At 45.1% G+C, this 25,620-nt stretch overlaps 1 protein-coding gene across 1 annotated transcript in view; it reads left to right on the forward strand.

Annotated features, from left to right (window-relative positions):
* The window catches only part of TOM1L1 (target of myb1 like 1 membrane trafficking protein), a 57,028-nt gene that overhangs the window by 14,423 nt on the left and 16,985 nt on the right, over positions 1–25,620 (forward strand). The window contains exons 4-7 of the mRNA XM_080994561.1: positions 11,350–11,499; positions 18,114–18,233; positions 19,286–19,387; positions 20,360–20,476. Coding sequence (XP_080850687.1) covers positions 11,350–11,499; positions 18,114–18,233; positions 19,286–19,387; positions 20,360–20,476 — 489 coding nt within the window. The remainder of the gene's footprint in view (positions 1–11,349; positions 11,500–18,113; positions 18,234–19,285; positions 19,388–20,359; positions 20,477–25,620) is intronic.

Below are 25,620 nucleotides of genomic sequence, written 5' to 3' on the forward strand. Positions count from 1 at the left end.
GGACTAAATGATCCTCAGGGCCCCTTCCAATGCTATGATTCTATGATTTAATTCAGTCTGTTGAAGTAAAAAGGTAAAGGTAAAGGACCCTGGATGGTTAAGTTCAGTCAATGGTGACGATGGAGTGCGGCGCTCATCTCGCTTTCAGGCCGAGTGAGCCAGCGTTTGTCCAAAGACAGCTTTCTGGGTGATGTGGCCAGCATGACTAAACTGCTTCTGGTGCAGCGGGACACCATGACGGAAACCAGAGCACACAGAAACACCGTTTACCTTCCTGCCACAATGGTACCTATTTATCTACTTGCACAGGCGTGCTTTTGAACTGCTAGGTTGGCAGGAGCTAGGACACAGCAATGGGAGCTCACCTCGTTGCGAGGATTCGAACCGCCGACCTTCCGATCGGCAAGCCCAAGAGGCGCCGTGGTTTCGACCACAGTGCCACCCATGTCTCTCCTCTGTTAAAGTAGCCAGTGCATCACCTTTTATCTGTCCTTTGTGTTAAAGTCAACAGAGGTCTGTTAAGATGTTTTATCTGATGAGAAAATGTAGAGAAAACTCCATTGGCAATTTTTTTTGACTCCATGGTAGCTGGCACCTCAAAATTAGGTGGAGACATTGGAGCCAACTACCAGCAGCCTTGAGGGCTTCAGCCCCCCCAATAAAATATTTGAGGGGTCGAGTCCAAACAAAGTTCGTGGGCATTCCATTCAAATGGGGTGTGTGCACTGCATCATGTGATTGATTATGAGGGGCGGGGCTTACCTGGGCCCCCACAATGTTTTATTCAAGTTGCACCCCTGTGTGGAGATGCTACAGATTCATCTACCCTGCTAAAAGTCTCCCATCAGTATAGTCCAGTATGGTCAATCATGAAATATGTGATGTCCTGTCATCATCCCCAAATAATAATCTGCTATTGTAAAGACTAGTAGATTTATTGTATCCTAAGCTGTTGTGGAGTGGAGCCTTCAAGGCATGAAGAGTCCATATGAACTGGATCATGTTCATTCACTGTCTTGACAGCTCTGCGGAGTAAAAAACAGCTGCAGACTAGGGAATGGTCTGCAGGCACATGAGATCAACACCCTGCTGAAGCTAAGCAGGTCTGGATCTGGTCAGTACCTGGATGGGAGACTGCATGGAAACAACATGTAATAGCACCACTCTATTCTGCCTCCATCTGACCACGCTTGGAATACTGTGTCCAGTTCTGGGCACCACAGTTTAAGAAGGATGTTGACAAGCTGGAACGTGTACAGAGGAGGGCGACCAAGATGTTCAGGGGTTGGAAACCAAGACTTATGAGGAACGCTTGAAGGAGCTGGGTATATTTAGCCTGGAAAAGAGGAGATACGATAACCATCTCCAGATATCTCAAGGGCTATCACGTGGAAGAGGAACAAGCTTGTTTTCTCCTGCTCTGGAGGGTAGGTCTCGAACCAAGGCCTTCAAGTTACAAGAAAGGAGATTCTGACTGAACATATATGGAAAAGCTTTTTGACAGTAAGAGCTGTTTGATGGTGGAACAGTCTCCCTCAGGAGGTTCTGGACTTTCCTTCCTTGGAGGTTTTAAAGCAGAGGTTGGACGACCATCTGTCATGGATGCTTTAGCTGAGATTCCTGCATTGCAGGAAGTTGGACTAGATGACCCTTGGGTCCCTTCCAACTCTTACGATTCTATGTTGCCTTTGGTTCCATGATAAAAGAAAGGCAGGATTCTGCCCGGACACTGAGCTCCAGCGCTGAGGGCCTTCTGGCGGTTCCCTCGCTGTGAGAAGCCAAGTTACGGGGAACCAGGCAGAGGGCCTTCTCAGTAGTGGCACCCGCCCTGTGGAACGCCCCCCCACCAGATGTCAAAGAGAAAAACAACTACAGTGGTACCTCGGGTTAAGAACTTAATTCGTTCTGGAGGTCTGTTCTTAACCTGTAACTGTTCTTAACCTGAGGTACCACTTTAGCTAATGGGGCTTCCCGCTGCTGCCACGTCACCGCCACGTGATTTCTGTTCTCATCCTGAAGCAAAGTTCTTAACCCGAGGTACTATTTCTGCATTAGCGGAGTCTGTAACCTGAAGCGTCTGTAACCTGAAGCATCTGTAACCCGAGGTACCACTGTACCAAACTTTTAGAAGACATCTGAAGGCAGCCCTGTTTAGGGAAGCTTTTAATGTTTAATAGACTATTGCATTTTATTATTTTGTTGGAAGCCGCCCAGAGTGGCTGAGGAAACCCAGCCATAAGGGCGGGGTATAAATAATAAATAATAAATTATTATTATTATTATTATTATTATTATATAAAATACAAAGAAAGAATAAGAAGAAAAAGTTCAGAAAGTCTGCTGCTGTGCCCTTGTCCAGAATCCACATTATCACCTAAGCTTTCGGTTGTGTGGAATATAAAAACCAATATAGGTGTAAACAGGATATGTCTGTTAGCCTTCCGGGAGAGTAGACAGTTCCCCTGTGTATTCTGTGCTTAAGCACCTTCTACAGCATAGGCTGATTGTCATGCATGCGTGACTGCAATAGCTGTTTGCATATTCTGAGTTGCTTCCTGTATCTTGTTGCGCAAGGCCATTAGCAGCAGAGGTGAGCAGATAAATTAAGCTGATAGGTGACCGACTTTGGTCAGGCATCAGCTAGGTTGCCCCGGGGCTGACACCCTGTGTTGGGGATACATCTAAAGTTGCCGGAATACTTGTTTCCGGCATGCCCCCCCCGCCTGCTCCTTTGCAACCCTGAGTCACACAGTATTGCATACTTTGGTTCCTTGGTGTGCGTGTTTGCCTAGCAGAAACAGCTCGGGTTTCCACTTGGCATGCAGGTTTCATGTCAGATTTTTCATTTCATTTCTGTTTACCATTCCTGGGAGCTGAGCATTCTCTGTTCCAGTCAGTTGGAAAAGCTGTGATAACAGGACACTGGCCTTTGAGGTGTTTTATCTAATAATTCGTTCTGCAAACTTAAGGTTTCTCTGCCGTTCAAGGTTTTTTGTTGCTGTTGTGGGGAGAGGCGTCGTCATGCATATGTTCCGGTTGTTACAGGAGTTGCAGATAACATCCCTGACCTACTCCAAATGGATTCCGTTTGCTTATGGTAAAGAATATTGGCAGCTAACACAAAACAGCTAGAAGCATTTTCTTCTCCCGCTCTGCTCCAAGCTTTTTATTTGTGGATCTGTCAAAGCCAGGAATCTGGAGGCCAGCTGAAAACAGAGGATGAAGTCTGAGGAGATACCGTATTTTTCGCTCTATAGGACGCACTTTTTCCCCCTCCAAAAATGAAGGGGAAATGTGTGTGCGTCCTATGGAGTGAATGCAGGCTTTCGCTGAAGCCTGGAGAGCGAGAGGGGTCAATGCGCACTGACCCCTCTCGCTCTCCAGACTTCAGGCAGCTATCCACAAGCCTTTGGAGCGCTCCAAAGGCTTGCGGATAGCAGCCTGCAGCCTGAAGCCCGGGGAGCGCAGCGCCAACTCCCGCTTCGCTCCCTGGGCTTCAGGCAGCTATCCGCAAGCCTTCTGAGCATGGAGGGAGTTCCCGTCAGGCTCCGAAGGCTTGCGGATAGCAGCCTGTTCTGGGGGCTGGGGTCAGGGGAAGCTCAGGCTTCCCCTGCCCCCAGCCCCGCAAGCTCAGGGAGCAGCGGCGAGGTTGCACGCAATCTTGCCGCTGCTCCTGGACCTGTTCTGGGGGCTGGGGTCGGGGGAAGCTCGGGCTTCTCCAGCCCCATGGCTAAAAACGAAGCCAAGACAGTGAGTGGGATCCAAAAAAAATAAAAATAAAAAAATCTTTATTCCCCCCCTAAAAACTAGGTGCGCCCTATGGTCCGCTGCGCCCTATGGAGTGAAAAATACGGTAGTTCTGTGGTGGAGCAAAGCCCAGCAAAGGCAAACTGAGGAAGGAAAGTGCAGAGCGGTTTGCCAACCAAATGTTTCAGTGCTCACCTGACCTGGAGGGGTTCCAGCCAGGTTGGGGGAAGGTTAGGCTGCGAGCCAGATGAGGGTGCCCTTGGGAGAGAAAACGTAAGATGCTCAGTATTTCACAGGCCTCCCAAGCTGTCTGACGGGTTGCAGCCTCTATGCCCAGAAGTAAAGAATGGAAGTTTTATAGCCCTGTAGGGTCTGATCTGCCTTTAGGCAAGGCTGTTGGTGGTGAAACTTGATGTGAAACTGTAATCCACATCCCTTCCTACAGTGCACGATGTGTGCAAGAAAAGCAGATCGGTGTCAGAATCCATGTGGAAATTCTCTTCCTGTATGAATATAGAATAATGATAATTAATAATAATAATCATATTTCATTTATACGCCGCCCATCTGGCTGGGTTTCCCAAGCCACTCTGGGCTGCTTCCAAGACATAAAATCATAATAAAACATCAAACATTAATTGTAACAATCTGATCCAGTGTAAAAGTCATAATAACTTTAAAATAAACAATGTATATCAAACAAAGCAACATTCAACAATCCATCAGAATCTAATAGTAAATGGTAAAATTAAACATCAGCAAATAATAATTAAACAGTTCAGCCACAATAAAGAATTACCAATCTAAAATCAATAAAAGTAACAGCAAATCACAATGCATAAAATAACACAAAAGATACAAAACCATGTAAAAGGATCAAATTGAGAAACAAAGAAGCACAACTTATAAAATATATACAGTGGAACTTTGGTTCTCGAACGCCTTGGTACTCAAACATTTCGGCTCCTGAATGCTGAAAACTCGGAAGTAAGTGTTCCTGTTTCTGAACGTTTTTCGGAAGCTGAACATCCAATGCGGCTGTCAGCTGTTGCTTCCGGGGTTCCTGCGCCAATCGGAAGCCGCACCTTGGTTTTCGAACGTTTTGGAAGTCGAGCGGACTTCCGGAACGGATTATGTTTGAGAACCAAGGTACCACTGCATATATATCCCTGAACTGCTCTATTCTCTGCTGCTGCTCTCAAAGTCATAGTCTGGGAAAGGCTAGTTGGGGCAAGGCAGGTGGAAAAGCCATTGCCTTATGAGGAACAGAAAGTCTCTCTCCACTGCCCAGTGGTTAAAACAATGAAAGGGTCTTCTCTGTGGTGGTTCCTGGCACCTACTGGAACCACCGTGGTCTTTTTCCTTGAAATAAGAGGCAGTGTAACTGTAACAAAAATGAATAAGTACAGTGGTATCTCTGGTTAAGAACTTAATTCATTCTGGAGGTCCGTTCTTAACCTGAAACTGTTCTTAACCTGAAGCACCACTTTAGCTTGTGCCGCCACGGCACAATTTCTGTTCTCATCCTGAAGCAACGTTCTTAACCTGAGGTAATATTTCTGGGTTAGCGGAGTCTGTAACCTGAAGCGTATGTAGCCCGAGGTACCACTGTAGTAGTTTTAGGCTGTGTTAGAAACTCAGATATATAAGTTAGGTGCCAAATGGCGCCTTAAATCTGGGTTGCGGTCGCCACAATGGAATATCTATTCACCAGGGGATTGTTGTAGATGACCCTCAGGGTCCAGTTCAATGCCAGGGGCGGAGGAAGGGGGGTGCTGTGGGGGCGGGCTGCCCTGGGTGTCACCACTGGTATATACCTTATTTATATACCTTATATATAGCAAAGGGAAGTCTATAGCAATTAGGTATATTTTAATCTAGTCCATTATGTAATAGGTTTATGTTACAAAACGAATATGGATTTTGAATTTGATGTTTGTAATTCTTTTTCAGTTTTGGAATAAACTTTAAAAAAAGGAAATGGTATTAACTATGCACAAATGCAGAGGTTTTTAAACTGTGGGCACCAGCCTGGCACCCAAAAATCTCCGTGTAGTTGGACCCGTGCCAGTAGCAAAATTAGCCGAGCACCTGGAGAGCTTCAAACACTGGATGTATGTGAAGATAGCTTAATATGTATACATTTAGGAAACCGCTTCTTGGATGGGGTTTTACAGTTCCCAAGGTCCAGGATCTGTTTTATACAGTATAGATGCAAGAGCTACTCAGTCGAGAAATATCTCTTTTAGACAACGTAAAAAGGAATTGAGCTTTTAGGCCACAAGGCAGCTGCTTAATAGTTAACCTCGTTTCGTATTAATCGACTCTGGGTGTGTCAAACCTGTTTTTATGGGAAGCTCCTGGTTTCGTGTGTCGATAAAACAACCTGCCAGGTTTACAGGAGCCTTAATAGTTCCCTGGACTTTGGCCAGTGGGGTTTGTGTGACATTTGCATGGTGGAAATGCAAGAGCTAATTGAAGGGTCAGGGTACTGCTGGTCTTCACGAAGAAGATCTTCAGGAGTTCAGCATCTGCCCACGCAGATCTGATTTCAGAGATCCGGGTATCAGTAGTGTTGCGACTTTCCCAAGAGAGATTGTACAATCTCCATAATTACTGAGTAGTAGGCCTGACAGAATTACCAGGGTTTTCTGTTGTAGGATATGGGTGGGATTGCAGGTTAAGTCACCTTGTAAATCCCACAAATGCATTCCACTCTGGGGAACAGCTGCATATAAAGTGGGGCCCATAACTGCAAGTCTAGGTGTGGGGAAAACACCTTCCAGTTAGCCACACACACTACCCTCTTTTTAATGAGCAGAAGTTTATAGACTCTAAGCCTGCTTCGTTTTTCCCAGATTAAAATGGATGAGGTTTACCTTTTTAACCTTTAGAAGACATCTGAAGCTTTTGAAGGTTTCACGTACAGTGGAACCTCGGTTTTTGATCGTTTCGGAAGTCAAACATTCCGGCTTTTGAATGCCAAAAACCCAGAGGTACCGTATTTTTCGCTCTATAAGATGCACCTTTTCCCTTCCAAAAATTATGGGGAAATGTGTGTGCGTCTTATGGAGCGAATGCAGGCTCCGTGGCTTCAGCGAAAGCAATGCGAAGCCTCTGAAGCGCAGCAGGAGCGCTCCCGCCGCACTCCGGAGGCTTCGTGTTGCTTTCGCTGAAGCCTGGAGAGCAAGAGGGATTGGTGCGCACCGATCCCTCTTGCTCTCCTGGCTTCGCTGGAGAAGCGCTGCACAGCTTTCCCTCTCTGCGCAGCGCCCCTGCAGCGAAGCAGGAGGAGAAATGGAAGGGGCTCCGTTTCTCCTGCCGCTTCGCTGAAGGGGCGCTGCGCAGAGAGGGAGTGATTTTTTTTTCTTGTTCTCCCCCTCTAAAACCAGGAGCATCCTATGGTCGGGTGTGTCCTATAGAGCGAAAAATACAGTAACTGCTTCGGTTTTTGAATGATTTTCGGAAGCTGAATATGCCACTTGGCTGCCATTTTGAGTTTTTGGTTTTCTCACTTTTCGGAAGTCAAAGGGTCTTCCCAGATGGATTATGTTCGAAAACCAAGGTTCCACTGTATTAGTATGTTTCTATATATGTTGGAAGCCACCCAGAGTGGCTGGGTCAATGCAGTCAGATGGGCAGGGTACAAAATATTATTATTATTATTAATAATAATACTAATTTGCTTGATTTGTTAAGCTTAGCCCTACTCTTGGTCCATTAGGCAGGAATGGGATGGGTCATATGATTGAAACCTTGTTCTCTCTCATCTTTATATGTGCTTGTGTTCATTTAAAAACTCCCCGCACATCAGCTCTGTATATTGTCTTTTTCGTATGCTGTACCTCCTGTATTTTCTGTGGAATACTAATTAGAAAAGGGGATGGCACAGTACAGTTGGCCAATATATCCCTAGGAAGCTGTAGAATTGACTCCTTTGGTGAAAGCTGTAAACAGACCTCACGGTTCAGGGTCTACTAGAGTTGTGCGGATCCTTTTCGCTCCTGCCTTTGTTCAGATTGTTAGACCGCGGTAGCCCAGGAGGCTGCTTCTAGCGTCTGCAAATCTTGATGGTGCAACCTTAATTTCCTTTTGCAATTTGACCTGGGGGCAAAATGCTCTTTGCTGAATGTTCGCCGTGTTTCCCAAGGTTTCAGCAACTGGGTTGCACATTTATAGACTCTTCTTCCTTCCCATAAGCTCCATCCCTCTAAACCCCTGTCTTGCCTGGGGCACAAAAACTGCACCCTTTTTTAAAGAACTGTTCAAGGTGTTGCTGAAAGAACCTTTATGGCGCTAAAGAAAATTGGGGTTTATTATTATTAATTTTTTAAGACTGGTGGTAGCAACCCAGCAAACAAGTGCTGTAACTTTGGAATAAATGACTCAGTTTGCTATTTGGCCATCGGTGGCAGGAGTTGGGGAGGGGGACTAGTGGGCCTCCGCCGAATGTTCTTGGATTCGAACTCACAACACCACTGGCCATTGGCCATGATGGCAGTTGAATCTCACTTTGACGCTGGTCTTCTGCCACATCTGGCAACATCAAACTAGCTTAAGGGGGTACACAGCAGTCTGTGTGGCACACACAGCTTTGACTGCTGCCCTCAGTATTTGCCACCCGAGGCACCTGCCCCATCCTACCTCATGGTAGACTCACCCCTGCTCAGGGGACCTTTTCTTCACAAAGCCATTCGGTGTGTAGGACAGTACAGTTAGGTGAATGTGTAATTCACATTATACCTGAAGGAGCGTCTCCACCCCCCATCTTTCAGCCCGGACACTGAAGTCCAGCTCTGAGGACCTTCTGGTGGTTCCCTCACTGTGAGAAGTGAGGCTACAGGGAACCAGGCAGAGGGATTCAGATGCTTCGCCTAGTTGAAATCAATGACAGGGTTGCACCGATCTAATTGAGTTCAAGATCTGGCCCATTAACTGCATTACCTCTCCTCAAAATCGTAGCTTAGCTGTTTAGCCCTTGCTTGTCTAGGGAAAAGGCACTAATCGGAGTTTTGTTCTTAATTCCTTCGCATAATTTAAATAAGACTGTCTTAAGAACGCAAGATCTCTTTGAAGCGCTCTCTGCAGGCAATGGGGTGAGATGATTAACATGTCTTTCATGCACTCTGGTTTTTAAAAGGCCCCATTCAAGCCAAAACTTTTTGGCAGCTGTGAGTTGCTTGGCTTCTCAAATGGCAGTATACCCTGCTCCCCATTCCCCCCCTTTTTTTTAAAAAAAGTAGAAGTTCTGTATCCTGTGAGTGGTGTTTTCTCCTGACATCCTTGCACATTTCTTCTCCCGAGAGCCTGCGTACACTGAGGGAAAGCTGCTTTTTAAAACAGGTTTAAAAATGCTGTTTTCAGTTAAGCCTAAGTTAACTTAGGTTAACTTAGTTAACTTAGTTAGCAGTTAACTTAGAAGAGAAGACTCCCTGGAAAAGACCCTGATGTTGGGAAAGATGGAGGGCACAAGGAGAAGGGGATGACAGAGGACGAGATGGTTGGACAATGTTCTTGAAGCTACCAGCATGAGTTTGACCAAACTGCGGGAGGCAGTGGAAGACAGAAGTACCTGGCGTGCTCTGGTCCATGGGGTCACGAAGAGTCGGACATGACTAAACAACAACAAAAATAGTTTTTAAAAGTCTGTTTTCAGTTAAGCCTAAGTGGTTGGCGTGTGCCCAATGCTCCTATAGCTCAAGCTTTTGCTTTGAAATACTTATTGGCACTTCACTGTAGATGTAGATCACTTTCTTCATGTTTATGTTTGTCCTAGCTTTGTAATATTGTAATATTGGTACTAGTTTTGGGCAACTGCCATAACTGAATAATCCAAATGATCATTATTTAGCTAGGCTGCTAAATTTGACAGCTCTCAGGCCCCTTGCACCACACTGTATATTTAAAGCCACATCCAACCACATTGAACAGTAATGGCTACGCCTTGAGAATCCTGGGGGAATAATCTTTGTTAAGGGCACTGAGGTTTGTTAGGAGACCCCCTATTCCCCTCACACAGTGTTAGAAACTCAGATGTATAAGCTAGGCGCCAAATGGCTCCTTAAACCAGGGTTACAGTCGCCAAAACGGAATGCCTAGTTGCCATTTTGGGGCCAGATGGCTCAAAAGTTGTATTTTTCAATACGGATTTTTGGTTCCTGAAATTATTCCCCCCCCCCCCATTATATTTTATTAAATTTCAACATTTTTAACATACACAATAAAAACGTAATTACTTCTTTTTTCTTTTTGGGGTAGACTTCCCATCCCATTTTCCGTGGTCTTGTCGTTTTTCCCATTCTGCTGCACCCTTTTTTAGTTCCTGAAATTCATTCTGATAAAATACAGTTTTTGGAAAAAGGAAGTGCAGCCTCTTTGAATTCGCATATGTAAAACCTTCTGTGGTTTTGCATATGAGGACATAATAACAATCATTTGTCCCTTGGCAGGTCTTAAAATTATATAAATACAAGCTCGGATGAACAGCAACACAAGACATATTACATCTGTGTCATGATCTATTTAACAGAAATAAAGCCAAAATGGAGAACAGGAGGTGTTGCTAGTTTGTGAAAACAGACAAAATCCAGGGATCCACAGGCGTGCACCTCCAGATGGTAGGGGCATCAGGTGCCATGCTGGTGCCTAGGCATCTTCACTTGGTCACAAGTGGCTAATAGTCAGGTGCAAAATGCACCTGACACCTGGCAAATTACGAATGCTGCCCTCACAGAACTACAATTCCCAGAATTCCCTGGGAAAGGGGATTGGCTGTTAAAGCACCCTGGGTACTGTAAGTCTGTGACAGGACTAGGGTGTCTGCTTTCACAGCACCCTTAACGAAAGGACAGCTCCTATGAGTCTTTGGGGAGAGTCATTACCATTGAAAGTGGTGTGAAACAGCTTTAAATGTGTGGTACAGACGGGACCAGGATGAGAGTGCTCAGAGGCCTGATGTGTAATAACAACAACAATAATAATAATAATAATAATAATAATAATAATATATTATTTATACCCCGCCCATCTAGATGGGTTTCCCCAGCCACTCTGGACGGCTCCCAACAGAATATTAATAATAATTATTTAAAAGCGATAAATCATCAAACATTAAAAACTTCCCTAAACAGGGCTGCCTTCAGATGTCTTCTAAAAGTCAGATAGTTTTTTATCTCCTTGACATCTGATGGGAGGGCGTTCCACAGGGCAGGTGCCACTACCAAGAAGGCCCTCTGCCTGGTTCCCTGTAGCCTCACTTCTCGCAGTGAGGGAACCGCCAGAAGGCCCTCGTGGCTGGACCTCAGCTTCCGGGCTGAATGATGTGGGGTGGAGACGCTCCTTCAGGTATACTGGGCCGAGGCCGTTTAGGGCTTTAAAGGCCAGCACCAACACTTTGAATTGTGCTCGGAAACATACTGGGAGCCAATGTAGGTCTTTCAGGACAGGTGTTATATGGTCTCGGTGGCCACTCGCTGACACCAGTCTAGCTGCCGCTTTCTGGATTAGTTGTAGTTTCCGGGTCACCTTCAAAGGTAGCCTCACGTAGAGCGCATTGCAGTAATGGTCCTGATGGGGAGAATCTCTCTCTCTTTCTCTCTGCAGCTCCTTGACATGTGCATGCAGAACTGTGGCCCAAGTTTCCAGGCTCTGGTTGTGAGAAGGGATTTCTGCAAAGACAGACTCGTGAAGCTGCTGAATCCAAGGTTCAACCTCCCTGTGGATATGCAGGAGAAAATCCTGACCTTTATCATGGTAAGTGCTTCTTTTCTATCTTTCCCATTTTTCCAGTGTTGCCAGGGTAGTAAATGGTTCATGAGAGCTGTACTGTGAAGCAAAGTCTCTGCTAGTTCGCCTTCCTTTTTATCTTAAGCCATGGTTGGAAAGCAGCAAAGCTATAGGGAGAGTAAGAGAAAGTTGGGCAAGAAGATAGCTGGCTATCGGCCTTGCTTTTAAGCCATTCCTTTGTTGTCCTGTCAAGTTCCTTGGCTGCTGCTATTGAGAAAAAGGAGGGCTTTTGCATAGTGTTAGCTCTGTTCTCAGTGTCTCTATTAAAAAAGCAAACAAAAGAATTGCCATTCTGCCAGTCAACCAACAAAAAGTTGAGTGTCTTGGCTTTGTGTGGGTGGGAAAGCGAGAGTTTGTTTACACCACCAGTTAGCTTGAAATCACAAACCGGCGAACTCGTTTCTGCCCTCCACTTGATCAGCTTCAAACCTGTTTGCATTGTGTAGCGGGGCAGTCAGCCTGGATTCCCTCCTAGGGATTTCTTGTTTGGTTGCATCATTCACAAAAGAGAATTTTTCCTTTTCCTTTTTTATAATGAGTTTTACTCAATTTTGAAAACTTAAAACACTAACTTCAAATTCAATACAGGTACCTTGGTTCTCAAACTTAATCCATTCCGGAAGTCCGTTCCAAAACCAAAGCGTTCCAAAACCAAGGCACGCTTTCCCATAGAAAGTAATGCAGAACGGATTAATCCATGGCAGACTTTTAAAAACAATGCCTGAAGCAGCAATTTAACGTGAATTTTACTATCTAACAAGACCATAAATCCATAAAATGAAAGCAATAAACAACGTACAGTGGTGCCTCGCAAGACGAAAAGAATCCGTTCCGCGAGTCTCTTCATCTTGCGGTTTTTTCGTCTTGCGAAGCAAGCCCATTAGCGGTTTAGCGGATTAGCGCTATTAGCGGCTTAGCGGGCTTAGCGGATCAGCTGATAAGCGGATTAGCGATCAGCTGTTAAGCGGCTTAGCGGATCAGCTGATAAGCGGCTTAGCGGCTTGGGAAAAAGGGGGGAAAAGGAAAAAAACCCCGCAGGAACTCGCAAGACATTTTCGTCTTGTGAAGCAAGCCCATAGGAAATTCGTTTTGCGAAGCACCTCCAAAACGGAAAACCCTTTCGTCTAGCGGGTTTTCCGTCTTGCGAGGCAGTCGTCTTGCGGGGCACCACTGTACTGCCTCCACACAATCAATCAATCAATCAATCAATCAGTAGCTGAACTAGGTTCCACGCAGTCACAAAAACAAACAGAAAAAGAGCCGCAAAAACACAAAATAAATAGCAAAAACAGACAGACCTCAGCGTAACACTTAAAATGGAAGTGTGGCACTCAAAACAGAAGCATAACACTCAAAACGGAGCATGTTTGGCTTCCGAAAACAGTTCGCAAATGGGAACACTTACCTCCGGGTTTGCAGTGTTTGGCTTCCAAGTTGTTTGAGTACCAAGGCGTTTGAGAACCAAGGCACCACTGTATAATGAAGGTGCCAGGTGAGCGTCCCTGTGGAGAGCATTCCACAGATGGGGAGCCACTACAGAGAAGGCCCCGTTCTCATGTTGCTGCTCTCCGGACCTCTCGATCTCAGGGTCTGGGCAGGTTCATATGGAAAGCGGCGGTCCTTGAGGTATATTGCGCTCTTTGCAGGCGTTTCCCACACAATGCCATCACTTGGTCTGTAGACACAAGGAGAAGTTTGAAAGAAGCTCAGCCATCCCTGGGGAAATCGGAGACCTCTGCTTTTGTCTCAAAATGAGCCACCTTCTAAACAATAGCGAGGTTATTAGTTCTGGCGGGTGATCCATGGGTGATTGAATATAGTCAACAATGATTCCTTATTCAGTAAGCAACTGTTATTTTGGAATGAAAAGTGTAAGGGAGCAACCTCTTGCGTGTTGAGGCCACCCAGGACACCCCCAAATAACGACACAGTTCACACAACATTTTTGTTTGGGTTTTTGGCATAATTCTGGAGACAACGTTATTGAATTACAGTATGTGAGTGGTTGCTTAGGCATTGGTTAGCGACTACAGTGGTTCCCCGCAAGACGAATGCCTCGCAAGACGAAAAACTCGCTAGACGAAAGGGTTTTGCGTTTTTTGAGTCGTTCCGCAAGACAAATTTCCCTATGGGCTTGCTTCGCAAGACAAAACGTCTTGCGAGTTCTTGTGAGTTTGTTTCCTTTTTCTTAAAGCCGCTAAGCCGTTAAGCCGTTAATAGCCGCTAAGCCGCTAAGCCGTTAATAGCCGCTAAGCCGCTAAGCCACTAATAGCCGCTAAGCCGCTAAGCCGCTAATAGCCATGCTTCGCAAGACGAAAAATCCGCAAGACGAAGAGACTCTCGCGGAACGGATTAATTTTGTCTTGCGAGGCACCACTGTATCTGTTCCCACATAGAGGTAGGAACAGAACTGACAACCGCAAGCCTGCGGAAGTCAGTAAGGGTAAACATTTTTGGGGAAAGAATAGAGCTGGGTGCCAGGCTCTCACCTCTCCCCAAATGCTCCCAGGGGCTCTTGCATGGCCCTAGCCTCTTCCCAGGGGTTCGGACAAGAGCATGGCGAGCCCCTGGATTCCTTTACCAGAATACCCTTGCAGCAGTAGCATTGGAGAGGCAGACATCCAACCACATCTCCTCCACGAACCAAAATTAACTAATGCCTAACCGCAACCTTAGGGGTGTGGGTGGCGCTGTGGGTTAAACCACAGAGCCTAGGACTTGCCGATCAGAAGGTTGGCGGTTTGAATCCCCGCGACGGGGTGAGCTCCTGTTGCTCGGTCCCTGCTCCTGCCAACCTAGCAGTTCGAAAGCACTCAAAGTGCAAGTAGATAAATAGGTACCGCTCCGGCGGGAAGGTAAATGGCGTTTCTGTGCGCTGCTCTGGTTCGCCAGAAGCGGCTTAGTCATGCTGGCCACATGACCCGGAAGCTGTAAGCTGGCTCCCTCGGCCAATAAAGCGAGATGAGCGCCGCAACCCCATAGTTGGCCATGACTGGACTTAATGGTCAGGGGTCCCTTTACCTTTACCAACCGCAACCTTACAAGTTTTGACCATTTGCTACAAAGTAGGCAAAAAAGGCTGATCGCTGAAGAATAGATGCTTTTGAATTATGTTGCTGGAGGAGACTCTTGAGAGTCCCATGGACTGCAAGAAGATCAAACCTCTCCATTCTTAAGGAAATCAGTCCTGAGTGCTCACTGGAAGGACAGGTCCTGAAGCTGAGGCTCCAATACTTTGGTCACCTCATGAGAAGAGAAGACTCCCTAGAAAAGATCCTGATGTTGGGAAAGATGGAGGGCACAAGGAGAAGGGGACAACAGAGGACAAGATGGTTGGACAGTGAAGCTACCAGCAGGAGTTTGACCAAACTGCGGAAGGCTGTGGAAGACAGGAGTGCCTGGCATGCTCTGGTCCATGGGGTCACGAAGAGTCGGACACGACTAAATGACTAAACAACAAGGCAAAAAAACCCCAAATGGCACCAGCCAATCAGCCAAATGGTAAAAATTCCTACCAGGCCCCTGTTCCAAAGCAGACGTCCCCATGACAGGCATAGCAAGGTCAGCACGAACAAACCCTAAATATAGGGAGGGTGGGCGGGTAATCCGATGTGCGCGGCGAAAAGAGGAAGCTCAACGCTGCACACAGGGAATAAATAGCAACCCCACCAATCAAACAATTTTGCAACATCTCTCCAGCAACAATTGGAGGTGCCCTATCAAATTTGTGTCCATTCATACTAAAACTGCCCAGCAACAGGGGATGTCATGGTTGCCCCCACCGCAACACGTGCTCCCCATCAAGGTGAACCCGCTTTGTTCAAACAAGACCTGAGAGGCACACACTCTTTAGTTTCCACCCTCCTCTAGCTGCTACGGTTTCTTGGCCTGCCATCCACCTACCCAAAGTCAAACCCGCCTGAGATCCTGTCAAACTAGACAGGCGAATGAGGAATGAGGAAGAGATATGAGAGTTGCAGAGTAGCAGAGTTGCGCTTTAATGCGTTGTGTCGCCTTTTGAAAAACACTGAGAATGGGATGAGTTGAGACAGAACCTGTGAATGGATGGGAGCAGGTTGTGATATGGGGGGGGGGAGCTGAAAGAAATGACAGCATTTTCTTCTTTGTAGGGTTGCTGTGTGATGCATCTCTCACTGTGTATTCCTACCATTGCTATGCCAACTTTGAAACTATTTATTTCATCAGGTTTCAAACAGGGTGGATTTGATTTAAATCAATTCAATTTAAATCACTGGGGGATCGGGTGGCGCTGTGGGTAAAACCTCAGTGCCTAGGACTTGCCGATCGTATGGTCGGTGGTTCGAATCCCCGCGGCGGAGTGAGCTCCCGTCGTTCGGTCCCAGCTCCTGCCCACCTAGCAGTTCGAAAGCACCCTTAAGTGCAAGTAGATAAATAGGGACCGCTTTACAGCGGGAAGGTAAACGGCGTTTCCGTGTGCTGCGCTGGCTCGCCAGCTGCAGCTTCGTCACGCTGGCCACGTGACCCGGAAGTGTCTTTGGACGGCGCCGGCTCACGGCCTCTAGAGCGAGATGAGCACGCAACCCCAGAGTCGGACACGACTGGCCCGTACGGGCAGGGGTACCTTTACCTTTACCTTTTAATTTAAATCACTAGTCAACAAGGCTTATTCTTGCTGGTATAATCTTCATATTTAGGACCAGATGAAGGTTTCATTTTTGGAATAATAAATTTTCAGAGTAGTTTTTACAGTTCTATCCAAAATGACTGATTTGGTTATACTATTAGAAATACAGTGGTACCTCTGGTTACGTACTTAATCGTTCTAGAGGTCTGTTCTTAACCTGAAACTGTTTTTAACCTGAAGCACGGCTTTAGCTAATGGGGCCTTCCGCTGCTGCTGCGCGATTTCTGTTCTCATCCTGAAGCAAAGTTCTTAACCCGAGGTACTATTTCTGGGTCAACGGAATCTGTAACCTGAAGCGTATGTAACCTGAAGCGTATGTAACCCAAGGTACCACTGTACATAGACAGATAATTATGAAATTAAGGCGAGGTTTAATAAGTTAACTGTTTATAGTTGGACAACCTTTCTGCTGTACTTTATTGAAAGGAGAAAAATAAACATGTCCTTAATAACATTTTAAACAATTTATTTAACTAAAACAATAAAATTATAGCATATGCATTCATGTTTGTTAACTGATGTGGTTAATTTTTTTTTTAAAAAACCCACACACACCTTAGGCTGAGTTTTAGCACACATGAAAAACTTAAAACAAATCCTTATTTCCTGATGAAATATAGCCTTTGGACTATAATGTAACTTAAACAGAAAACTACCTTTCAAAAGATTTTTCCTCCAAAAGCATTTTATTTTAAAAATCCAATTTAAATAAAAAAACCCCCCCAATTTAAATTTAAAAATCTGATTTTTAAAAAATCATTGATTTTTATCCACCCCGGTTTCAAATCACATTTTGTGCAGAATTGCCTCCCAAACTGATTCATAGCTGTATGCAAGAATGCAACTATAAAACTTTTTTAAAGGGGGAGGGAAACCCCACTGCAATTGTTTTTCTCTTATCCCCATTCTGTGAAAGAGGAACTGTGTCGAACCTTTGGCCAATCTTATCTGTTTCACTGGGTATGTTACAGACCTTGGTGAAATATGGACCAAAATACGCTTTTTGTAAATACAGTTGCACCTTGGAAGTCGAACGGAGTCCGTTCCGGAAGTCCAATCGACTTCCAAATGGTTTGCAAACCAAAGCGCAGCTTCTGATTGGCTGCAGGAAGGACCTGCAGCCAATTGGAAGCTGCAGAACCCACATCAGGTGTTTGGGTTCCAAAGAACATTTGCAAACTGGAACACTCATTTCCGGGTTTGCAGTGTTTGGGAGCCAAAGCGTCCAAGTACCAAGGCGTTGGGGATCCAAGGTATGACTGTACAGTGGTACTTCGGGTTACATACACTCCAGGTTACATATGCTTCAGGTTACAGACTCCGCTAACCCAGAAATATTACCTCGTGTTAAGAACTTTGCTTTAGGATGAGAACAGAAATCGTGCTCCAGTGGCGCGGCGGCAGGAGGAGGCCCCATTAGCTAAAGTGGTGCTTCAGGTTAAGAACAGTTTCAGGTTAAGAACGGACCTCCGGAATGAATTAAGTACTTAGGGACACGGGTGGCACTGTGGGTTAAACCACAGAGCCTAGGACTTGCCGATCAGAAGGTTGGTGGTTCGAATCCCCGCGACGGGGTGAGCTCCCGTTGCTCGGTCCCAGCTCCTGCCGACCTAGCAGTTCGAAAGCGCATCAAAGTGGAAGTAGATAAATAGGTACCGCTCTGGCGGGAAGGTAAACGGCATTTCCGTGCGCTGATCTGGTTCGCCAGAAGCGGCTTAGTCATGCTGGCCACATGACCTGGAAGCTGTACACCGGCTCCCTCGGCCAATAAAGCGAGATGAGTTAGCCACGACTGGACCTAATGGTCAGGGGTCCCTTTACCTTTACCACTGTATTGGCAGTTGTGGGGGGTATGTGTGTATGTGTGGAAACCTTAATTCTGTTTCAGCAGCTTTTCTCTTTCCTTTAAAAAAAGACTTGGGCCCGAGGATTTCAAGGAGTTGTGGATGTCAGCGATGTCAAGGAGGTATACTTGGAGCTGCTTAAGAAAGGAGTCGAGTTTCCATCCTTGGGAAGCAACAATGGGACCAAGAAGGTAGGAATACTCTTGTGGCACTTCCCCGATTGGAAACAGGATATTATCCTTGCAAAATCTGCATGTGTGGCAGAGTTGTGCCGGTTAATTAAAAAACAATAATGCACATTTGACAGTGATTTCCATGCTTAGGAAACCAGTCATACGTTTCTGCCTTGGAGCATTTAAAAATCTGAGAGTGGGAGGAATTGTTTTTTTGAAACAGGAAATGTCGAGGTTGAGGTGCTTAAAACTGCCCACGAGATCCAGAATCCCAGTTTCATCTCTGTGGGTTAATGCAAATGTAGGCATCCGGATTGCCTTCCGGGCTTTATAAATTTCCGCCAAAATAAAAACAAATCTTGACACGTGCAGGCAAAGCACAAGGCATATTTGGAAGGTGGGGTAGGAAGGAGGGAGGAGTGTAAAATTGGATATAAAGCACATTATGGACTTAAAAAAAGAAAGTAAGGAGCCTTTTACTTTAAAATGAGGCTGCATTTTAATGTTTTAATGTTGTAGCTCAATCTTGTTTTTTAAGTTGTATTTCAATCAACTTGTTTTTATTATTGTTTGTTAGCCCGGTCTTGGCTGGGGAGGGTGGGGTATAAATAAAATATGTTGTTGTTGTTGTTGTTGTTGTTGTTGTTGTTGTTATCCAGGCTTCATGGTGACTGGGAAATAACCTCACAGTTTCACCTGATTAACTTAGGCACAGAATAGAATGCAGAATAATATTTATTTGCCAAGTGTAGTACTAATTTCTCATTTTAAGTATTGTAGAGTATGGAGTTATGTGTGCCCCTGAGCCAAGGCAGCCCTGTATAGGGAAGTTTTTTTTTTTTAATGTTTAATGTTTCGTTATGTTTTTATATATGTTGGAAGCCGCTCAGGCAGCAGCCCAGCCAGATGGGTGGGGCATAAATAATAAAATAGGAGTAGTAGTAATAAGAATTCTTGCTGTTGTTAAATAGGGCGTCCCTGTTTTCATTGGAGGGTATGAAACAATATAACGGGTTTATGGTTCCCCAAACAACAACACCCTAATATCTTATTGCATTGTGTATCCACAGCCTTTGCCTCCGGTCTCCACAAAAGCATCATACGGTAGTCCCAGGAGGGGCATTTTAGGATCTCATCCCCCATCTACAGTCATAACACTGATTCCCGAACAGGTAAAGCGCCACTATTCTTTTTAATATTTTGCAACTCAAAGAGTTCATTGTCATAACCCGCTGGCTTGACACTGGAGCTTCTAAATCTTTTATTTACTTACAGTAGCTGTACGTAAATACAGCTGGATAGCTTAGAACAAAAACCCACCGAAAATGTGATGGCAATCAGCAGAACAATAAAGAAAACTACATAAATATATTAACGGCATCAAGGAAAACAGTATAAAAAATACCTTTATCTGGCACCGAAAGGAGTATAGGGCAGGCACCAGGCGGTTCTATAAGAGGGCATTCTATAAGAGAGTAAAAAGGTAAAGGTAAAGGACCCCTGACAGTTAAGTCCAGTCGCAGATGACTCTGGGGTTGTGGCGCTCATCTCGCTTTACAGGCCGAGGGAGCCGGCTTTGTCTGCAGACAGTTTTTCCGGGTCATGTGACCAGCATGACTAAGCCACTTCTGGCGAACCAGAGCAGTGCACGGAAATGCCGTTTACCTTCCCGCCAGAGCGGTACCTATTTATCTACTTGCACTGGTGTGCTTTCGAACTGCTGCCCAGAGTGGCTGGAGCAACCCAGTCAGATGGGTGGGGTATAAATAGTAAAATTATTACTATTATTATGGAATAGGAAGTTCCTATTTTCACCAGGGAAGTGTTGGAGGGTATGCAATGTTTATGCATTCTCATAGAGAATCTGTGTGGCACTTAATCCCTGATGCGTGCATTTAGGATTGCAGCCTTAGTTCAGCATTGGATTTTCTAATAGGGGTAGCCAAAGGCCCTAAGAAACTTACAACCAGATATAATAATAATAGTAATAATTTTGTTATTTATTCCCTATGCATCTGGCATGGTAAACCAGCCCTGCAATAGATATGTCTCACGCTGCAAAGCTGGCAGGACTTTCAGAGCCCAAACCACGACATGCAAAATAATTTTTGCCTTGTATTTTGCTGCGTTATGGTCCTGAACAGATTGGAAAGCTGTACAGCGAACTGGATATGGTAAAGATGAACGTGAGGGTCATGTCAGCCATCCTGAAGGAAAACGTCCCTGGATCAGAAAAACCAGATGATATGGAGCTTCTCCAGGTATAGTATGCCCTTTTGCTGGGATAGTTAATGAAAAGCAAAAGTGTGTGTGGGTGTATTACAAGATTGTTATTGTACTTCACCAGATCTTAACCTATTACAGTATTTGTAGGAATGGATTCCAAATATAATTGAATTTGTCCATGGAAAGTCTGTGTTTATATGCAAGTTGTTCATATCTTGCAAGTCTGTCTAAGTCTTCAATACAGCCGTAGAAGGGAGCTGCGGTTTTATTTTTGCAGTTCATCAGTATCAGTCTTTTTGCTGTGATAAGGGCATTGAGAATTCACTTGCGTTGTACTTTTGTAAGGTTCCATGTTCTGGGTATATAATTCAAGAGGATATTTTGCTCTGTAAATGTAAGGTTGTTCCACACGGTTCTGTTGATGGTTTCAGTTACCTTTGCCAAAAATCTTTCAATATAGCACAATGGAAAAACACATGTTTTAGAGGAGCATTATACCATTGCATCTCTAACAGTTAGATACAGTGGTACCTCGGGTTAAGTACTTAATTCGTTCCGGAGGTCCGTTCTTAACCTGAAACTGTTCTTAACCTGAAGCACCACTTTAGCTAATGGGGCCTCCTGTTGCTCCCGCGCCACCGGAGCACGATTTCTGTTCTCATCCTGAAGCAAAGTTCTTAACCCGAGGTACTATTTCTGGGTTAGTGGAGTCTGTAACCTGAAGCGTATGTAACCTGAAGCGTATGTAACCCGAGGTACCACTGTACCTTAAAGGGTAAAGGGACCCCTGACCATTAGGTCCAGTCGTGGCCGACTTTGGGGTTGCGGCGCTCATCTCGCTTTATTGGCCGAGGGAGCCGGCATACAGCTTCCGGGTCATGTGGCCAGCATGACTAAGCCGCTTCTGGCGAACCAGAGCAGCACACAGAAACGCCGTTTACCTTCCCGCTGGAGCAGTACCTATTTATCTACTTGCACTTTGACATGCTTTCGAACTGCTAGGTTGGCAGAAGCAGGGACCGAGCAACGGGAGCTCACCCTGTTGCAGGGATTCGAACCACCAACCTTCTGATCGGCAAGTCCTAGGCTCTGTGGTTAAACCCACAGTGCCACCCGCGTCCTGTTAGATACCTTAGCTAGCCCTTTTTAAAAAACAAATGTAATAGCGTCCAATGTATTCTAAATATTATTTTTTGTTGTATGAGCCTCAGTTTAAGCTCCAGAGGCACCCTTGCTATAGCAGTTTAAACAGTAGTTATTGAAAAGCAAAGGTGATGGAATATGTGGAATCTCAAGGCATTAATTTGCACTCTGGATTATCAAGGAGCGGGACCCAGCACCAGTGTCTAGTTTCCCTCGCAAGACGAAATGAATGGTGCCTCGCAAGACGAAATTAATCCGTTCCGCGAGTCTCTTCGTCTTGCGGTTTTTTCGTCTTGCGAAGCATGGCTATTAGCGGCTTAGCGGCTATTAACGGCTTAGCGGCTTAGCGGCTATTAACGGCTTAGCGGCTTTAAGAAAAAGGAAACAAACTCGCAAGAACTCGCAAGACATTTCGTCTTGCGAAGCAAGCCCATAGGGAAATTCGTCTTGCGGAATGACTCAAAAAACGGAAAACTCTTTCGTCTTGCGAGGCATTCGTCTTGCGGGGCACCACTGTACTGGGGTGGAACACCGGGTGATGCCACCATGGGCAGCTGTGGGGACAGGCAGGGGCAGCCAGCCTAGGACTGTGAGAAAACCCCCAGGTAAAGTAACTGCAGCTACCATCTTGATTTCTCCAGAGTTCTAGAATGGGGTCCAGAGATAGTCTAGGGAAATTAAGATGGCAGTGTCTGCAGCCCCTTGGCCCATTCCCGTTCCTCTTAATCTGTGCCAGTTCTAAAATGTAAAAAGAGAAGAAGAAAAGGTTTAAAACAGGGGTGTCCAAACTTTTCTCAAAGAGGGCCAGATTTGATGAAGTGAACATGCATGAGGGCCGACCAGAGTTGTTGACATTTCTTTTTAGAATTGGAGTTATTGGGGGTTTTTGGGATTTCCCCCCAAAGTTGTTGAGGGTTTTTTTAGGATTGAAGTTGCCCCAAATCGACCAGCGGCTGGACTTTGGGCATTCCTGGTTTAAAAGAACCGAAGAGATCCCAGCATCAGAGAATTATTTCTCTCAGAATCGAAATGGGTAATCAGGTTTAAAAACAAAGCACAAACCCATTTTAAAACAAACAAATCACAATCTCTTTTTTTCTTTTTAAAGCAAATTACATGCCCATTTTTAAACAAACTTTTTGGTTAATAGTTGTATACCCAGACTCCTTTTGCACCCGTCTACCACAGATGGAATCCATAATGAAGAAAACCACGCTACATGGAGTGGCTTTAAATGTAAACAAATTATTTGGGAGATTTCCTGCAGAACTGATTTCTGTTTTGTAACACAACCTAATCCTTCATAAAAACTTTTTTTTAAAAAGTGAAATTCTGGGAGGTAGTCTTGGAAAAGGAAGGGGGAAAGGGAGATTTCCCTAATAATATCTTTCCTTGTCAAGAGAAAATCCTGTCCAAGGCTTTTTCTTTGAGCACTTCAGTAATGGGAAAATGTTTTTGCCAAACCCAGTGGCTCTAGATAGTATAATGTGGATTTCCATAAACAGATGAAGCCTTCATACTATTCTCTCCTAATGCCAAGTGCATGTAAAAAAAGTAATTGTTTTCTCAAAAACACTGCATATACGACTAGATTCCACCAATACTGTCTGACTTGGCTCCTTTTTAAAGCTGCCCTTCCTACTTATTTTATTAAACATTTACAACACGACGCCCCATAAAGATTTGGCCATGTATGGAAATCTAAGGAACTGTTTTGGGCAATACAAAATATCCATTTCAGAGAAGAAAAACGGGCACTTCTCCAAAACACCCCCTCAAGCAAAACACCTAAGGCATATACGGTATTTTTTGCTCTATAAGACGCACCAGACCACAAGACGCACCTAGTTTTTGGAGGAGGAAAACAAGAAAAAAAATATTCTGAATCTCAGAAGCCAGAACAGCAAGAGGGATCATTGCGCAGTGAAAGCAGCAATCCCTCTTGCTGTTCTCGCTTCTGGGATAGCTGTGCAGCCTGCATTCGCTTGATAAGACGCACACACATTTCCCCTTACTTTTTAGGAGGGGAAAAGTGAGTCTTATACAGCAAAAAAGATGGTATTACCATTTGCTGAAATGGCAAAATTAACTGGGAAGCTCAGAAACCAAGAGGACAAGAATTTAAAAAAAGAATGGGGGGAAATTATAATTTATTTAGGAGACCATTGTAAAGAGATGAAAAAATTAGCAGGATTTTAACCGCGCTTGTAAAGTAACAAGAACTATGGACAATTTAGATGGGTAAAAAATTTGGATAACTGATTGATATGCAGTTGTAAATATTGTCACTAGGACCCATGGAGGGGATGGAAGGAAGTCTCGAGATTCGGAGTAATCTCTTTATATGGTTTCTTGATTGACTTTGTTAACTGTTTATATTCTTTAAAATTAAATTAAAAATATTTACAAAAAAGAGAAAACCTTAATACACACACACACACACACACACACACACACAGGGGTTGGGCTATTGACATTCACTGACAAAACCATGGTGGGGAATCCAGATTTACAGCATGAATCCCGTTTCCCTTCAACGCCTTTTGATAATTTTAATGGGATGAATTTTCCACGTTTGTGTGGCTTTTGCTATGCCCTCATGTGGCAAGATCTGGTACTTGTGGTATGAGGGCATGAGTTTCGCTCTCGTAGTAAAATGCCGGATCTCTCTCGCCACATGAAGGTGCATTTGGAGGAATTAAATCACCACACAAAATCGTTGTGGCAAGCCAACTCATAACATGAACGGTAGTTGCTCCAGAAAGCCACGTGAGACATGAGCCTGAAGAAATGATCTGTGGGAGAGCTGTGTGGCATAAATGCCGTCTCAAGAGCCCAAAGATAACATCATTGGGTTGGATGCAGTCTTAGTCAGAGGGAACCCACTGGAATCAATAGGAGGAACCTGAATAGTATCCATTTCAATGGATGATCTCTAAGTCTGACATAGGCTAAATCAAACTCATCGTTTCCTTTTTTTTTTTGTCTGCTATTTTCAGTTTCCTTTGTACTTATTTATTTAAAGAATTCGTCTATCGTCTCATCGATATCCAGGAGGCAGGTAGTTAATTTGAAGCTGCTTCCCCTTTCCCCCTTTACTGTGTACAACTGAGATGTCTAGAGATCTCACATCTTACGGATTTAAAACTCTGAGAAGATACACTTCACTACTTTGTAAATCTGTGGGAGGTGCTGGGAATCCGTCCATTCCCATGGATAAGTTTAGAATCAGCCTTGTTTCTCAAAAGAGATTGAGATTTTTTGCTCTTAGGAAGTCAGAGATGGGTGTGTACGTGGTGGTTTTTTTATATTATACTGTATTTTTCGCCCCATAGGGCGCACCGACCCACAGGGCGCACCTAGTTTTTTTTGGGGGGGGAATAAAGGGGAAAAAATTATTTCCCCCCCAGGCGCAGGGCTGGGGCAGGGGAAGCCCGAGCTTCCCCCGACCCCAGCCCCCAGAACAGGCTGCTATCCGCAAGCCTAGGGAGCCCGGCGGGAAGTCGCGCCGGTCTCCCCAGGCTTGCGGAGAGCTGCGCGAAGCCCAGGGCACGCTCTTCAGAGCGCCCCAGGCTTCGGAATGCAGGCAGCTCTGCGCAACCCTTGGGAGACCGGCGCGAAGTCGCGCCGGTCTCCCAAGGGTTGCGCAGAGCTTCCTGAAGCCTTGAGAGTGAGAGGGGTCGGTGCGCACCGACCCCCTCGCTCTCCAGGCTTCAGCGAAAGCCTGCATTCGCCCCATAGGACGCACACACATTTCCCCTTCATTTTTGGAGGCGAAAAATGTGCGTCCTATAGGGCGAAAAATACAGTAATTTAGGTTGTGAACCGCCCTGAGATTTGTGGGTATAGGGCGGTCTACAAATTTAATAAACAACAACAACATTGCTTAGTGTGTTAGGTCGACAACAACAACAACAACATTAATTAGTGTATTAGGCTCCCAATATCTGGAAGGCCATCTCCATCTCTAGTGACCTTCTCTGGCATTAAGATGTGCAGAGGGGAATATTTTGGTAGCGCCATCACTCTCAGATGT

This window comes from Podarcis pityusensis (genome assembly GCF_964106645.2).
Source record: "Podarcis pityusensis genome assembly, chromosome: 2".
Lineage (NCBI taxonomy): Eukaryota > Metazoa > Chordata > Lepidosauria > Squamata > Lacertidae > Podarcis > Podarcis pityusensis.